General features: G+C 39.1%; 1 protein-coding gene across 2 annotated transcripts in view; it reads right to left on the bottom strand.

The window, feature by feature from the left end:
- The window catches only part of STIM2 (stromal interaction molecule 2), a 101,127-nt gene that overhangs the window by 2,101 nt on the left and 81,007 nt on the right, over nt 1-18,019 (bottom strand). Inside the window, exons 8-11 of one of the 2 annotated variants that reach the window (XM_063457853.1) lie at nt 8,101-8,268; nt 7,248-7,348; nt 4,152-4,390; nt 1,186-1,387 (exon numbers count right to left, since the gene is read on the bottom strand). In XM_063457853.1, the coding sequence (XP_063313923.1) occupies nt 1,186-1,387; nt 4,152-4,390; nt 7,248-7,348; nt 8,101-8,268 (710 nt within the window). Of the gene's footprint in view, nt 1-1,185; nt 1,388-3,393; nt 3,595-4,151; nt 4,391-7,247; nt 7,349-8,100; nt 8,269-18,019 lie in introns of those variants that run through there. The other variant, XM_063457854.1, reaches the window with a different exon arrangement.

Below are 18,019 nucleotides of genomic sequence, written 5' to 3'. Positions count from 1 at the left end.
AAAACCAAAAAAAAACCCCAAAAAAACCCAACGGTTAGGCAACCTTCAACCACACGTCTTCTGTGATTGTTCCTATGCTACCAAATTGAAATCTTATTAAATCATACTAGCTCATGTTTATAAACAAAGGCATAAACCTCCTAATTATGAAACTTGAACTGTCCCTAGATAGTACTGTGGGAAATAAAAATCTAGTGAAAATTTCCCACATAATAGAAAATGAAACCGTTTTATATTTAACCATTTAAAAAACAAAACTCACTAAAGTAGTTTTGGTAAAAGATTGGGAAACAACTGTTGGCAGTTCGACACAGACATTCAACACATGCATTACTAAGATGGTGTATTTATTATATACGAACATGATTCTTCTTTAAGGATAATTAACTACCTAATGTTAATACATTGAAATATGAGGGGGAGGGAGGGGGGGACAAACACGCCATAGTGGTTATTTCCAGCGCTGCGGAATCTGTTGGCGCTTTATAAATAGCAATAATAATAAATGGTACCAAAAGTGCCCTGGCATTCGCCTATTCTAAGTAGTCACTTAAGAATGGTTTGACTTCCGCCAGATGCCGCTCCCTGCCTCCATAATCTCAGCCAGATAGGCATATGCTCTGTCTGAGCTAAGCCTGAAGGGGTCTACCCTTGATGCACAGCAGGTGTTCATGGGATTAGATGTTCATCTTCCGGAGCATTTAAGCTTATGACTTGAGTGGAACTGCTCTGTAAATTGATAATGGCCATACCTGGGCTATTATTAGTTTACCCCAGTCCGGTTCTCTGTTCACCAGCTGCCTCCCTTCTGTTTCTAAATGGAAATCTCCCTGCTTTCTAAAACTCTATCTTTCTAAAATCAACCTTGTCTTCCCTCCTTATAATACGGATCCTTCGCTGTCACTTTAAATTGCAGGTTGATGGCTCTCTTTCACTGTATAATATTTGCGTCTGGCCTCAGATTTACACCTCATATTCAGGATGTCACTAAATCCTGTCATTTTCAACTTAAAATTGTGTGTATTCGTCCCTTTCTTACACAAGATGCTGTTGAGGAGCTTGTTCAAATTTTTAGAATTACTTGCATTAGTGTAACTCGCTACTAATCGGTCTTTAAAAAAAAAACAACAAAAAAAAAAAACCTTAAATCAAGTTCTACGTATTTGAATGCAACATATTTTATACCATTGCTTCTCGGCAATGAAAAAGATGGCATCCTCCTCCTCCTCTGTGCGATATAGTGCAGGACAGCTAGATACAGATAGGATATCTGGGTCCGGTGACTGTAAAACATGTTGTGCCTTAGGGGATGGTGGGATAACACTTCGCCGAGCCCGACACATACTGCTGCTTCTTGCTAATGTCCCATGAGTTTTAAGGATGGATCCTGAAAAGAAAAACACAGTAAATTAAACTGTGAAAATATAAGAATACACTAGAACAAGATAACAATTAGGCCAAACGGGTATTCTACACACTAAAGGATGCAGGAGCAGCGTAATACAGCCGCATAGAAATTATGAAGATTGGGGGACCCCATTGTTCCACTAGTGAATTTTGACCATAACAGCTATAGGAGAAATCCAGGAAAGGGGTAGCCGGGAATGCAGAGTATGTCGAAAAAAAGGATGCTTGTCATTTGACACCACTGTCAACAAAGAGCAAACAGATCCAAGACAGAGTGTTAGTCAAGAAAATAAACAGTAAAATATTGCTACAAATAATAGACCCACAGACAAGATGGACATGACAACTACATAAGGCAAAGGCCCACAAGAGAAAGCCAGGGACAGCAACACAGAGGCAGAGAACCGCATGAAAAAGTGAGGGCCACAAATGGGACAAGGGGACTGCAGATACTCTTCATAGATTTTTCATGATAACTGCAACAAAAGGAATGAATATTATGAGCTCACAATTTAATTCACTAGTAATCAACATCATTGTGTGGCTAAAAAGAAATAATGTTAACAATATAATAATGATAAAACGAATCACCAAAGCAATAGAGGTTACAGTGCAGAAACGATTTTATTAATATCAAAACATACCATATAAAGTGTTAAGCGAAAATAAAAGAAATAATAGCATGGATTCAAAGCCGGGGAAATGGAATCAAAGAAATAAACTGCTAATCTAATTACAGTCTGATTAAACATGGGGTATTTAAAATTAGATAAATTGCACTCACAAACCCAGTTCCAGCTTTCACCACATGCACGACTAAACAAGATAGAATTTCAGGGAAGTTTAGATAACCAGATTAAGCAGCCTGGTATTATATTTCAGATGTCCACAGGGTTTCAGTAGCCCATTTAGGAACATTGGGACCAAGCATATATTAAAAAAATAAAGTGCAATATTGCACCATTTTAAAGTCACGTATTACACAAACCCTTTTCTGCCCAGTGTCTGCATTGCATTAAAAATGACAATCTCATACAAAATGGTAATTTATTGCTAGAAATACTATTGTAATTATTTAAAGAAAACTAAATCTAACATTTTGGGATTTCAAGTCAGTCTGGTAAGCAATGCAAAAATTTATTATATAACAATGCATTGTATTCTGTATGAATGTTTATATTTTGTGCAAATTTTACGTAACAAAAAACCTATTTGTATTTATAAAGCGCCAACAAGTTCCGTAGCACTGTACAATAGGTGAACTAATAGAAATGTATTTGCAACAAGACGAGTTGGACACACATGAACAGAGGGTGTTGAGGACCCCGTTTAACTGAGCTAACATTAAACACTTTGGTTCCCTGGTTAACACCAGTGTTTTAAAATGTGTTGCACATGAGTTTTGCAAAATACAGGATAGTGTGATTGTTATGCATGGTGCTATAGCATTTGATTTTCCTTTTTTTTTTTTTTTTACATAATAAAGTAGTTTATTAGTATGTCAATAGTGTGTAACATTAGATTTGGATGATTACGCTAGTAGTTTACAAGTATCTACACTAGAGGGAGCTCTTTGCAAACATAACTATTGAGTAGGTTTTTGAATGTTAATATTTGTTTATACATTTTGTATTTTGTCACAAGACATAAAAATAAAGAAAAAATTATAAAATAAAAACAATTTGTTGCAAGGTTAACAGCACAGTAAACTATAACTGGCTGTAACTTTATTCTATAGTTTGCACTACAATTTCTGCTTCACATTCTAAGGAATAATACAAAAGTCAAGAACGTTAAAACAGACTACCGGTATTTGAAATTTATAAATATATTCATGTAGGATAATAAATAAACGTATTAATGTGAAACAATATACAGATAACTATATTGATTCTCAATAATGATCAAAACATTAACATATGAAAATGCTAGACTACCTAATCACTTTGGTAAAAAAAAAAAGGGGGGGGGGGAAAGACCTAGTAGATTTTTTCTTTTGCAAAGGTAAATTATTTCAGATGTCTGCAACTATTGTGGAGCAGATCTAGAGACACTAAAAACAGACTATGGCCTGCTTTAGGGATATTGTAAAAAATAAAGCAAAAATGGTGTTCTAAGGAAGGTCACGGTGCATCCAAAGGTCTCTTGCGGGCTGCATCCGACCTGCACTCCACCAGTTGGACAGCCCTGTTATAAAGAATAATAATAAAAAAAAATAATACTTAAGCTGACCTACAGCTGGAAAGCTAGGAAATATATTTACTTATTAAGAGAACACCAAAAACAACTTTAATCATGTTTTGTAAGGTTGCAGTCAGACCCCAGCATCAAAGCAGACCAGTACAAGCTTCATATCATTTTTTTTTTGTAACCTATTTTATCAGAAGAAACATCACCAAAGCTACTCTTAATGACTGTGCATTATTAAATCAGCACTGACCGTTTGCAACGAGTCCTATGTAACTTGTTACAGGAATAGAGCAACTCAATAAATGCTTCATCTCTTAACAGTGTACTTTTAAGTATTGTAAGTCCAGACAAAATAGAGTGGAAAGTGCTTTTAGATTTTAGGCGACAATGCTGCAGAATACTTTAGTACACAGAGGTGCAGTAAAATGGTCATATGAAAAAAGTAAATATTAGCTCTTTTACAGAGATTGCTTAACAATTCACATGAATTACGTCAAAAAAAAACCACAGTGTTTGTTCTGTACTTCTAGAAGATATACTAAAATGCAACATACCATGAAACTGGGAAATTATTGGAGGAGTGTCTTCATCCAGGTCATCAACGCCACCAGCGATTGGGTAAGGAGGTATAGAAACTCTTGGCATAACCACCCAGCTGTGGTCAGAATACAGTGTGGACGTAAGGTTTGGCAACCCAGAATTATGTACTATCTGAAATCCGCACATCTTCTCTATTTGCTGCCAGCGATAAAGCCGCTCTCGCAAACACGTAGTCAGCTCAGACAGGGATTTTCTAAGGATAAAAGTTTATATTCTATAATAAACGTGCATTTACATAAAATATTCCTAAAAACACGTAACCATCCCATTCAATTGAAATCACGCTTTTAAGGGACTCTTTGACAAAGGGGAAATTTCACATCTCTGGAAATTACACACCACTGAATAAAACACTGAAAATAAAAAAAAGTTGCATTTTGTTTTGTATGGAATGCTCAATATTTTTTAAAATTTATTTTAAACTTTTAGCAATCTACTTCACTGTCCAGTTTGGTCATGGTAAATACATTGGAGGAGACGAAACAGAAATATTATGGTTTATGTATAAAAAGTGTCTCATTTAAAAAGTCACCTTGGACACCAGTGGAAGCCATCGGCACATTCCATTGGCCACTCTGTCCTTTTTCCATTTACACATAATCAATGTTTTGTGTGCTCCTTCTCCCTCTTTGCTGATTGCTAGATGCAGAAAGCAGATCTTACAATGATTGACTTATGTTAGAAAGTGATCTTTTGACTACCTTATAAAATTTATGGAGTGCCCGTGTAAAAAAATACAAGCTTCACAATGGAGCATTTAAAAATGTATGCCAAACACAGTTTGAATCAAATAATTCAACTGTGGTGAGATAACAATTACAGTCTAGAGGAAACTATAGTTACTGAACTAAAACTAAACCGGATGCGTCTGTCATGTGCCATCTGATTATGGCTACTAAAATCCATGTTTTAGCTTTACTGATGAATGGCAAAGCATACTGCATAACATAGCACTGCTGTAAAACATAATGAAGGCAACAATGCCAACTTATTGCCAATAAACTCTTACAGGTCTTATTCCCAATATCTAACTCCAAGGAAATTTGCTTTTTTTTGTACCAGACCACACTTAACAGACAACCAAGATAATTTAATTTAATCCCTCAGGCAGAATACATCTCAAACTCAGCAAAAACTCCTTTATCATCATTATCCTTCATGAAAGCTATGTGTGTCAGAAAAAAGTATATACTCCTGGTTGGAATAGTGAGGGATGTTTATAAGTTTGATGCAAAAACTACACGTACTACCAGACAGATTTACAAGTTCGGAACAGATATTGCGGATTAAATGCCAGATTATTTTAATGCATGAGAAAGAATTGTTGGGAAAATTTTTTTCTTGAATTACAGAAAAACTACACAAGTCTAGTGAATGTCAGAGTGTCAGCAACAAGAGACATTTAAACCCTTCAATGTAAACAACTCGGTCCTAAAGAACAGCAATGTTTTACATCACAGGGTTAAGCAGACAGGGTCATGGCACCCAGACCACTTCATTAAGATGATGTGGTCTGGGTGCCTTTAGTGTCCCTTTAATTGCAGCACGGGGTATTTTCTTTAGTAATGCATTCATGCAGCAGTTGGAGAGCATTGTGAAGGACCGGGTGGCTGAAATAATTAATGTTTGCATCACAGAAATGGCTAGTATGGGATTGTGTAAACCAAAAATATATTTCTATGGGCACAATTGGCATGCAACAACACCAACTAACCTGTTAGAGGCAAAAACTAAAACTATCTAAACACAAGGCTGTGCTGTGAAACAATATAAATCTAAAAAAATAGTTCCACCCTCAATATAAACTGAGTAAGCCTCACAGCGAGGCGAAACGCATTTTGCACTACCAAGGACTTACAGACACCTTACCATGGACTTACCTTTGTACTGTAAGGTTTCGATTTTATATTTTGATTTTATATACGGTACTTAATTTTACTTTCTATTTTTCTGTGCACTTTACAATAAAGCACTTTACACCAACACTCATTACTGAGAGGATAATCGATACTTGGAACCATTTACCAACACAAAGAAGGAAGTGGGAACCTTTATATCCCACCAAGCTGGAAACCTGAGCCTTAATTATTGGCTCCTAGCTTGTGAGTGTATTTCCACACACCAACTGCACTTTATTATGTAAAACGGACAATATTGCACTATTGTTTGCTTTCTATATTTTATCTTTAAGACGATATTCGTTTAAGAATCATCTAAACGTTAATAAGAAAGACACTCCATCTTAATTTTTCAAAAGCACCAAAATTAAAGGGTTACTATAACCCTTTTCCCATATATATATATATATATATATATATATATATATATATATATATATATATATATTAATTTATTTTAAATTATAAGGCCTTACAATGTATGTCGATCCCTTGTTTTTTTTAAACTTCTTAAATAAGGTGTTAACTTACCAGGAACCCAGCATCGGTCGAAACTCCCCCTCGCTGGATTTCACGTCTCTGTCCGATGCTACCCATGACCTCTCGTGGTCCAATCTAATGCTTCTCACAGAAAAGCATTTAATTTAACCGTTTTACTGGCTCAAAGCACATAAGCACGCTCTGAGCCAGTAAGAAGATGGAGTAGGGATGGACAGAGGGAGTGGAAAAAAACAAAACGTTAGCGGGGATGGCTGAAGGCTAAAATGAAAGTAGGGAGGGGGGGAAGATACACACTTTCCATCGCAGGCACTGCTTGCCAGGGAGAAGCTCATTATGTCTGTCTCCAGTGTGTTGTGCTCACTGACGAATTATTTATTTTTTTGCACAGAATTTACATTAGGCAGTCAGGAACAGAGTTTTAGGCTGCCTAAGTAACATGTGCCAGGGCTGCACACCGACTCCTACCACCATACCACTTGTAAAATCAGAAGTGACCATGGTGGTTTGAGTAACCCTTTATAATGCAATAAGTTATTGATTATTTTTCTATTTGTAGTTGATATTAGTATACAGAACACTCAGATGCCTGCTCTGTGCACTTACAGGCAATCTCAGTTAAAAATATTTGTATGCACTGAAAGTCATGCTTACTTCGCTTCAAGAATTTTATGGTCCACCTCATCCAGTGATGAGCTGTGTGCGACATGCAATGTTCCAAAAACTGTGCTTCTCTTCTTTTTTATTTTTTCAGCCTGGAATAAAAATATATAAAACATTGTCTTAGTTTGGAATAGATCATTATGCTAATGCACATACTAGATATAGGAATATTACCAAAGAGCTGGTTAAGAGTTTAAAGTGGGTCACAAGAGTTTAAAAAGACAAAAAAAAAACACACACTTTATGTTGAGTTAACATTTTTATTTAAAAAGTGCAGCACTTAAAGTGACCGTTCCGATGAAGAAATATTTACATTTACCTGAAGCACATAAGATCTTTCTTCTATATTTTCACCTGTTTTCAATATATACTTGACAAATATAGTTGATTTGCAACTCATTGGGACACCGTTCTCATAACCTCTATTCATTTCACTTGTCACTTATATAGAACATATCTAGATGATGCAATTACCCACCTTAATGGCAATCATATCAACAATGCATTTTCCACGGTTCAGCTCTCTCTTTATTAACAGGAGGGAGCTCAGTCCAAAATGTGTGTGTGCATGCAAAACTTGGCTCAAACTACCAAGGGCTATCTTTGAGATGATTTAATTTTTTTACAAATTGCTCCAGTTCTGACCGGAGAGTTGGCTAAGGATGCTGTGCACCATCACCTTTGAAATAATGTACATTTGGGATGGTGTTGGAAGAAAACCCTTCATGAAATTATGGAGTTATGTGCAATAAGTTAAAGAAGAAAAATTAGCGCAAATGCAAAAGAGAGAGAGAGAGAGAGATCGACACATAATGGACTAGTGGAAGATAATGGAAATAAATACCTCATCTTTAGCAATTGTAAGCTGCATTTCTGCATTCTGCTTCTTAATATTATAGTACTGAACTTCCACCTCATGTGTTAACTGAAGCCATTTTTGGAGGGCATCAGGAACAGACCAGTTACTTCTCAGCTCAAATTCTTTTTCAGCTTTCTTAAGAGCCATGCGAACCTAAAACAAAAAGTGGAACCGGTGAATGAACACATCATCCTTAACGGAGGAATTGTGTTAGCAGCTTATTAAAAAGCATATATGATGTACAAAATAACACAAAGAAAAAGCAAAAAAATAAATATATCTACACACACACACACACACACTTTTTAAAATCTATTTGTAGGATCACTGAAGCAAAGTATACTTTACTACACTTGTGAGTGATTCTGAATTTAAAGTAGCAGTTCACTCAGAAATGCTGCAAGAAAATGCACTATTATGCTTCCACTAAGGGCATTTTTTTTTTAGAGAATGAAGTATGAGTGAATGAAAGATATAAATAAAAGGATAGCATTGTGCGAGTTCACACAGTCTAAAACCATGTACACGCAATGGTTTTAAGTCTGTGTTCTTCCTAGTAGGCTAGGTTACCTAATGTAAAGAGGAATGTAATTTAAACTGACACAATGAAATACACTAATCTCTGAACAGCTTTCAAAAATATAGAAAGGACAGTAAAGTGTATACATACACACATATACTGCTTATCTTAATAGCTGTATGCGTGACGTTAATTTGACATGTATATTAAATTCTAAAGGCGCAGCATAAAGCTTTTACTTCAGCACTTCCTTATCACCAGAAGAAGTTGAACACAAATTGTTCTTTGACATAAACACAGGACAGAAAAAGGTTTTAAACTTCCATGTTGTCTGCTGGAGCCTACTCATTTATAAGAATTCTTATTGGCACACAGATAGTTCATGTTAAAAGAAAGATGTTTATGAATGAGCATGTTGTCATAGCAAAAATAGAATTTTTGCATAGAGTTGACTGACTGAGATGGGATGGGGCATAAAAGATCAAGGTACTACTCTACTGGCAAAGATTGGATATGTGCAACTCCCAAATATGAAGAGGTGATAAAAGTATTTTACATGAAGATGTGTTTTGTGACACATTTCCCAAGAGTGCAACAATTAAGAACACTTTTTTTTTTTTTTTTTTTTAATTCTTTATTTTTGGTTGTGCAGATGGTTACAAGATTTCAACGGACGCCACAACAGCGTATTACAAGCTTATTAAAAGATAAACAGTGGCATGATGATTCTCCCATTTTTATATGTTGCATGCTTAGCTAAACAGTTAGTTTGTAAGAGTAGGATAAAATAAAATAAAGATGCTAACTGGGTTATCTCGCTAGTTCATCTATGCTAAAGACAAGATAGTGTGAACACGTTTCGCGGCATAGCATTATCTAGTTATGAAATAATGCATAGAAACGTTATGCTATGAGTATTTAGGCTATGAGGCATCGTAAAATGCATAACAGTGCTACAGCTTAATGAACAAGCTTAAACGATTGAGTTGTGAAAACGGGTATCGTTATACGTGTCTAAGTTATCAAGCTAAGGTGCTGTAACTTAAATGCGTCAATTCAAGTGTGAGTGTGTAATTAGACATACCATCTGAAAGCATTTAGTAGATTCTGCACATGTTTTAAGGTAGTAATGCGGCGGGTATGGCATGCATAAAGAGACAGTTGCTATGAAGAAGCAGTTGCTATGTGAACTATGGTTAACGAGCTAGTTGCCTGTGGTTAAGATATGGTATTGCTTGCTCCACTGCTGCTATGAGTAACTAAAATATAATGAAAATAAAAGTGAGAAGAAAAGCTTTCTCAGATGTCTATTGAGTGGGTGAAGAGGTTTATATATTAAGCTTTGTCTAGACTCACTATTGATATGCATGCTATGGGTAGTCATTGTTCTGAGCGGTAGAGAGCATTATCCTGGGTCTTACAGTGTAACCTGTTGCTGCTCTGTAGATAGTAGGGTATAAGTTCACAGCGAAAAAGGCATTAAGCGTTGCACAGTGGGCTCAGTTCTGTGTGACCTCTGTCTCCCTCAGCAACTGCCACTTGCCGAACTGCGGGTCCACTGTCTATTCAGCCAATTCCCAGGGTTAGCAAGTCCACTGAGCATGTCTGGAAAGCGATTAAATTGTCGGTGGTAAACGCCACCGGGAGGTAGGTTATGCATGTGCGATTCAGGCTGCTTTGCAGCTGAGAGTTGCGCCTCCCGTCGGCGGTCTGTTCCCGTATCTGCTCCACGTTGCCGTGCTGTCGTGTACCCACTGTTCTTCTTCTGCAGCTCCCGTCTGGGTGGTGGCAGTGAGCTCCACCAGGCCTGTTTTTACGGTCGTGGCCCTTTCTCCTCCGTTTGTGTGGCCGGTGCGCCTTAGCTGTTGCTGGTCTCCACTGCATCTCATGGGGTTGTGCATAAGCCTTTCGGTGGTTCAAGCTTGGTGAGGAGCTGGGAGCCTGAGGTGAGTTGACTTGCTGGTGTGCTGATCTCTGTTTGTCCGCAGGCAGGCTCGGTTTACTTTCAAGCTTTTTCCAGAATGCCATGAACAGCCTGTCGATTCGGACCTCGAGTGGCTCTAGTGGGCCTTGTGTGTTGTAGGCCTGCGCGGTGTCCGCCATCTTTACTGAGACAGAATTGTGGGCTACACGTTGTTGGGTTGGCCCTCCGCCGCAAGGCAGAAGGCAGTGGGTGAGTGCTGGGATATCCCTCACCGGCGGGGGAGGAGGGGGTTCCCTTCCGCCTCTAGATGCTCCATCAGAGCTGTCCGCCGGGGAATCGGCCGCGTCCCCCGTCGGTGTTCACAGGTAGGCCGCAAAGAGGTTTTGGGGTGTAGACTGCCAATCCCTCTCTGGAGCACACCGATATGTGTCCCCAAGGTATACAGGGTTGTCTCTTCTGTCATAGGTTTGGGGTTATCCCAGTTTAACACCCGTTTAGTACATTATTTCAGCGATGGTCTGTGGAGCTCGCTCCAAGTGCTGTCATTCAGCTTGGCAGTCAGGCCCCGCCCCTAGAACACTGGTTTTAAACGACTATCATTGCACTTTTAAATCTTCAACATAACCCCTGCTCTATACAAATCCCCTGATCTATACAAAACCCCCAGTGTCACCAAATGAACACAACAGTATTAACATGTTTAACCTACATTTTACCATAATAGCATTTACAAAACATGTACAACTTCATTGATACTTTCTGTGTATTTAGGAACAAAAAAAGGAGAGAAATCTGTCCTATAGGATATAGATCGCAGTGTATGCAATAGGTAATGAACAGTTAAAATACCCTTTAATAGAGTGGGGTAAATACAGTGAAACTAATATAACGAAAAAGGTAAAGAGTAAAGTGCAGAGACACACACGGAAAGGAAAAATTAGTGTGTCATAGCTAACCTATGTCATAGACGAAAATGAGCTGGTCTTCTTGGACCTAAAGATCCTGTTGCTTATGGATGGTACTATTGAAACAGAACTATTCAGGAAGGCCACCTCCACAAATAGCCTTCTCCACTGGGACAGCCACCACCCGTTTAAACTGAAGGCCTCGATCCCATACGGCCAGTACCTACGGGCCAGAAGGAACTGCTCAATAGACCACACGTTTCATAAAGAATGTCAAATTCTAAGATCTCGTTTTAAGGAACTAGGCTATCCTAATCGGGTTCTGAAAAAGGCCTTCCATCGGGTTTGCCTGTTGGACAGAGCATCAACCCTATTACCTACGATACGGAGACAAGAATCCAAGGCCCCACGGTGTATCGCTACCTTCGATCAAGGTTGGGGACCGATGTCCAGAATTCTCCAAACCAACTGGCCAATACTTCTCCATAACCCTGTACTCTCCAAATTGTTACCACAGTATCCCTCAATTACAGCACGCCGGCCTTGCAACCTGCAAGATCAACTTGTCCGTAGTCATCTAGCATCCCCTCTGCCAACCACAAACTGGCTCTCAGAGACTAAAGGAACATATAGATGTGGACATTGCAAGGCCTGCCAGTACATTCTACCCTCCAAGTCTACCACCTCCACCCAGACCAACTACACTGTGGAGACCAACGCCCTGGTAAACTGCAGTACTACTAGAATTATATACTTAATTACCTGTAGCTGCGGTACGCAGTACATTGGGAAAACTTTCCAACAATTTAGGCGGAGAATATTACAGCATGTAACATCCATTAACAACAGGGTAACTCCAACCCCGGTGGCTCGGCACATTCAAAACTTTCATGATGGCAAACCTGATAATCTCAAATTCCAAGCAATAGAGAAACTGCTCCCTAACCCTAGAAAGGGCGATTTCAATAAAGCGTTGTTGCGCAAAGAGTCTCAGTGGATTTTTTCTTTCAAGACATTATCCCCTCTCGGCTTGAATGAGGAGTTCAACTACACCCCATTTATACACTAAGGTGGTGTATCTCTGGGACTATGACTCCGCCTTGGGGACCGACTTCTACAACAATCCACTAACTTGGGCAATTGGAGGGCACCACTATGGATAACTTACCTACCTTTGTGCCCTTTCCCATCGGCATCCACTCCTGATTGGATACTACACCATCGGGACTCTCTCTGGCAACTGTTATATTCACCTATCGACATGTTGTAGTATCTTCTTCACTCTATTCCTAGATTCCAGCCGCACTGATTGCAGACTTCTGACGATCCATGAATGGGTCAAGACCAGCAGAGTCTGTCTCGTGTCATCACCTCTGGGTCTGACTACCAGACTATATCATGTGTCACACTAATTATAGTTGATAACTGATAAGGTCCTACCAGCTTATGTCACAATACCAACCAACTGCCGGTTTAATATCTAATCCCCGAGTAACCTATAATCGTCAAGACCTTATCAGGATCGTCACTCAATTGTACGATCACCAAGCCTCACCATCATGGACTTACGGCAATAAGCCCTTTTTGGGCATTCTATCAGTTATTGGTATTGACTGTCTACATTTTAATCTATGTTATTTTCCTTTTTCGTCATACTCTCTTCTTTTGCGTTGACTTATTGGGCATCTGTACCATCCCCCATGGACTCAGCGTAATTCTGACCAATTTGCACACCTCCCCTAAGGATAACGTTGATCATGACTTATCCACCGGAGACGTCTACCGTACAGACTCCCATTGCGAATTTCGCAATCAGCACTAGTTTGTGCTCCATGGACCACCGTATTTTGGCCCCTCCCTCTCTTATCTGCAGCAACCAATCAGATTTGTGAGCGGGCTTTTTAAACCTGACGAATCAGGGAAGACTTTTCCCCCTGATGAGCCTCTTCACACAGGCGAAACGCGCGTCGGGCTGAAGTGTGGCACCTATTATCGGTCTCTGGTTTGACACTAACCCGTCCACCTCAAGGTTACCCTGACTTCTCGGACATTATTATGAAAATCTCTTGGTTGACCAAAACCTTGTACTCGAGCGATACTTGTTATTATCATCCAGCATCCCGGTTTACTACCTCACACATACGGGTTGCCTAATTAAGCTCCGGACGAACAGTAACCTTTAGTATCAACCAGGATACTACTTTATTACAACTAAATTAACTTTACCTTTGTAAAGGAACTATTAGGGCAAACATTTATTACATACCCTTCCCTCTTCCTTGTCTCCTACCACTTTACTATACCTGGTACCCACGAAGGCACCATTCTTCCCTCCCTGTTCTTAAACTTTCTGCTTATCATACAGACATTTGTACACTTAACAGAGGGCTACTTGGTAGCGTCTATTGTATATCAAAACACCAGCAATGATAGCCAACTATAGTAAGGTAGTCGAGTAAGGATACTTCTTGTCTCGATTTTATTATCGGGTCACCACCTTGGTTTGTCCGACACTGGCAACCATAGGTCAAAACAAGTTAGTCTAAGAAACACGACTAACCTGTGATAACAAAATTTATCTACCCATATAGTCCGCCTAACATCGGCAACTATGGGGAATAACCTCGACCTTTTCCTTCATTAACCATAATTTTTATGGGTATGTATGCTTAACCCGGAGGGAGGCACACTGTAATCCGACATTCTTCTAGTCGGTATACGGCTCACCCCCTCCACTAAACCGATACCCGGCTACTCTCTTCTCTCTCACTGCCCACTAGGATTATATATCCTAGTATATGGTTCCAGTTAGGGACCGGTGGTTTGAGCTAAAGATTGGTCGGTGGTACTCTCCATGTCAATACATGGCTTTCCTACTCTCCAATTGAGATATCTTTGGGGATGTACTGACTCTATGTAGGACTTCGGTACTGTTTTATCTTAAAAAATATACGTATACTACTACCGTTACCCCGTGATATTTGATATCCCTTACTGTTATCTGCCTCATCTACTGTTGGGTTACCTGTCACCATACCGATCAGAGCACCGCTGTGGTACTAATTACCAGCATATAGATTAATTGCGGCACTTACAGTACTTGCCCAGTTTATGACATTAGGGCACCTATAGTAGTTACACGTAGTATTTAGTTGTTTTTTGACACACTAATTTTTCCTTTCCGTGTGTGTCTCTGCACTTTACTCTTTACCTTTTTCGTTATATTAGTTTCACTGTATTTAACCCACTCTATTAAAGGGTATTTTAACTGTTCATTACCTATTGCATACACTGCGATCTATATCCTATAGGACAGATTTCTCTCCTTTTTTTGTTCCAATTTACTACTAGGGTTACCCCCTGCTCTGTCCGCATTATCGATTGGCCACTCCTATTTCTTTTCATTCATTTCTGTGTATTTAGCTTTAACTAAAGCACCCCAGGGTGGAAATTATCAACCTTTTTACACATTACTAAGGTCAAGAATTTAATGAATGCATGAAATTGCACACTTTCCCTAAGTGTTGTTTTGCAACCAATTCTGTTCAAGCTATTATATTTTTATGAAAGCATTAATGTGCATTCACATGTCTGTCACGTCACAACCTCACTGGCTTAGCCCTTTCCAGCAAAAATCAATGTGATTTGTTAGTTGATGTTAAAGGGACTCTATTGAAGTGGTCTGGTGGTGCAGTGTCCCTGTCCCCTTGTCCCTACAATTTAAAACATAGCAGTTTTAGAGGAAGAATGTCTCTAGTGGCGAATCCTGCTTGATTCAATGCTTTCCTAAGGGGAAGGACTAATGCATAATGTCCCCTCCTCCCGATAACAGCAAAGGAGGCAATGAGTGAGCCAAATGAAAATAAGGCAAGTGAAAAACATTTTTATTTTAACCCTTCGATAACCGCAGGGTGGTGGGCAGAGGGACACTATAGTGTTAGGAATACACATCTCTAGTCCCAACACTATAGTGTTCATTTAAGTGTACTTCTACAAGTCAAAGGCAAACCGAGTGGAACAGGGACCCTTTTACTGGAGGTAGGTGTTACGATTTCACTTGGAAAGCAAAGAAAACAGCAACAATGCTACGGTCATCATGCAAAAAAAAAATCTTATTTGCATGATGATTAGGTTTTGTTACCTGGAGTATACTCAAGTTTTCTTTAGCTATTTCAGCCATAGCAAAATATTTACATCTCGTCTAACTACATTATTGCAAACAATAGGAAGCCTGACTAATCGGCAACATATCTTTGATAACACATATGGTGTCTCATAACGTACTGGCCTCTATGTAAAACCTGCACTACCAAGTATTAACATGCCACCAGTTTCAGCTGCCGGCGACTGAATATGGATAATAGAGGACCTCTGTCACTTTTTTTCATGAGATGCTCTGTTTTCTTTTAAAAAATATATGTAAAAGAACCTCACAATCCAGTTCAGACAAACAAAGCTGGAAAACATTGTAAACAAGGACGTGCAAGATATTTTAACCTAACCAGGGTACAATATATGGTAGCCGTAATCATGACTATTTTTCATGATGTAGGTAAAAATTTTGAAAATTGTGGTACTATGGAAGGCACTTACCAACAGGTACTAAATACCTTTTGTACAGAATACATTATCAGTAGCCACTCAAACTATGTGATCAAGTGATCGCATTTTCCCAGCATTACCCTAGACACAATTCTTACTTGAACCTGATGATGATGACTGAATCCCCCAAGTACCTAAAGCAATTGCAGGTTAACTGTTTCAACTTTTACAAACAAATACATTAAAGCATTCAGCTGAATAGATTGGAAAATTATCAACTCAAATTACAGTTGTAAAAAGTTCTACAATGACCATGATAAAAATTCTGATGAAAGTGATACACTATAGGCACCCAGACCACTTAATTGAGCTGGGTGCCAGGTCCCTCTAGTTTTAACCCTGCAGCTGAAAACATAGCAGTTTCAGAGAAGCTGCTATGTTTCACTGAGTGTTAATCCAGCCTTTAGTAGCTGTCTCACTGACAGCCGCTAGAGGCGCTTCAACGATTCTCACTGTGAAAATCACAGTGAGAAGACACTGGACGTCCATAGGAAAGCATTGAGTAATGCTTTCATATGGGCTGTTTGAATGCGCGCGCGCGGCTCTTGCCGCGCATTCGGATCGGACGTCAGCAAAGGGGGAGCCCGGCGCTGAAGAAAGGTAAGTGGCTAAAGAGGTTTTAACCCATTCAGCCCAGCGGGAGGGGGCCCTGAGGGTATGGGGGACCTAATGACCCTATAGTGCCAGGAAAAAGAGTTTGTTTTCCTGGCACTATAGTGTTACTTTAAGTAGCAGCAATCTCTGTCCATACCAGGAAGAGATTCCATCATTAGTATGAGCTGTGAGCAAACTTTTGTACAGAAAAAAAAAGGAGGTTTATTATATATTTATATGAATGTAACATATTATCCATGCTGAAATCAAAGGGATAGCGATATTTTATGTTAACTATTTAGAAAAGGGATATGCTAGGGTCAATTCTAACACAAATTGTAATGATATATAGATATATATATATATATATATATATATATATACATACATATATACACACACACACACACACACATTGCTTATAGAAATTGTCCTACAGCAAACAGAGAATCCGAATCTCTGATTTTCCTGAGTTATGTTTCCTTCCACCCTGTCAGAGGCTTAAAAATGTGAGTTTACTTATGTGATTTACTATGTGAGTTAACTTTTTTCCAGTGATGCGTGGATCCACCCCCCACTTCACCCCCTTGGCTGAGATCAAACTTTATGATCTCTGCCAATACAATGCTTTCCCATAGAAAAGCATTTGGAGACTATCATGCATGTGCAGCATAACACCAGAGTGTTTTGATGTGGTAATCAGCATTTCCTCATTGAGATACATTGAGTAAATGAATCTCTATGAGCAACATTCAGTTCCTCCATGCAGAGCATGGAGATGCTGAATGTCAGTGCTGCACATTGTGCAACACTGACCCATGTAGTACCTTTAATGGGCATCTGAGTGACTGCCACTCAAAGTGTCCCTAGGCAGCAATGTGAACACTGCCTCTGAAAAGACAGTGTTTACATCAAAAAGCCTGCAGGGACAGGCTAGACAAAAGAACCACTACATTAAGCTGTAGTTGTTCTGGTGACTATAGGGTCCTTTTAACAATTTGCTTGTGTTGAGATAACAACCTAACTCAACTTGTTTAACTAGATAATTGAAAAGAGCATTTCTGTCACCAACATCTCTTTGAAACAATGGGTTTCACTCTCTAAACTAAGAACTGCAGAGAAAAGAAAAGCAATTGCACACCTTATTTAAAAATAGAAGACCAGGAAACATTCATAAAGAGTTACTCGAATGTCCATGACTACTACTGCTTTTAGATATCAGGGTCAGGGAGGAAGGAACCTTGATGTGCATAATTTCTGCTTCAAATAGTACACATACAGAGATATTTGCATACTGTTTTTTCCGGGGGGCAAGTTGCACACCCAGTCACACATGACTTAGGCAGTCCGGAACTCTGC

The sequence above is a fragment of the Pelobates fuscus genome, chromosome 6 (assembly GCF_036172605.1).
Source record: "Pelobates fuscus isolate aPelFus1 chromosome 6, aPelFus1.pri, whole genome shotgun sequence".
Lineage (NCBI taxonomy): Eukaryota > Metazoa > Chordata > Amphibia > Anura > Pelobatidae > Pelobates > Pelobates fuscus.
This window is presented reverse-complemented; position numbering and strand designations above follow the sequence as displayed.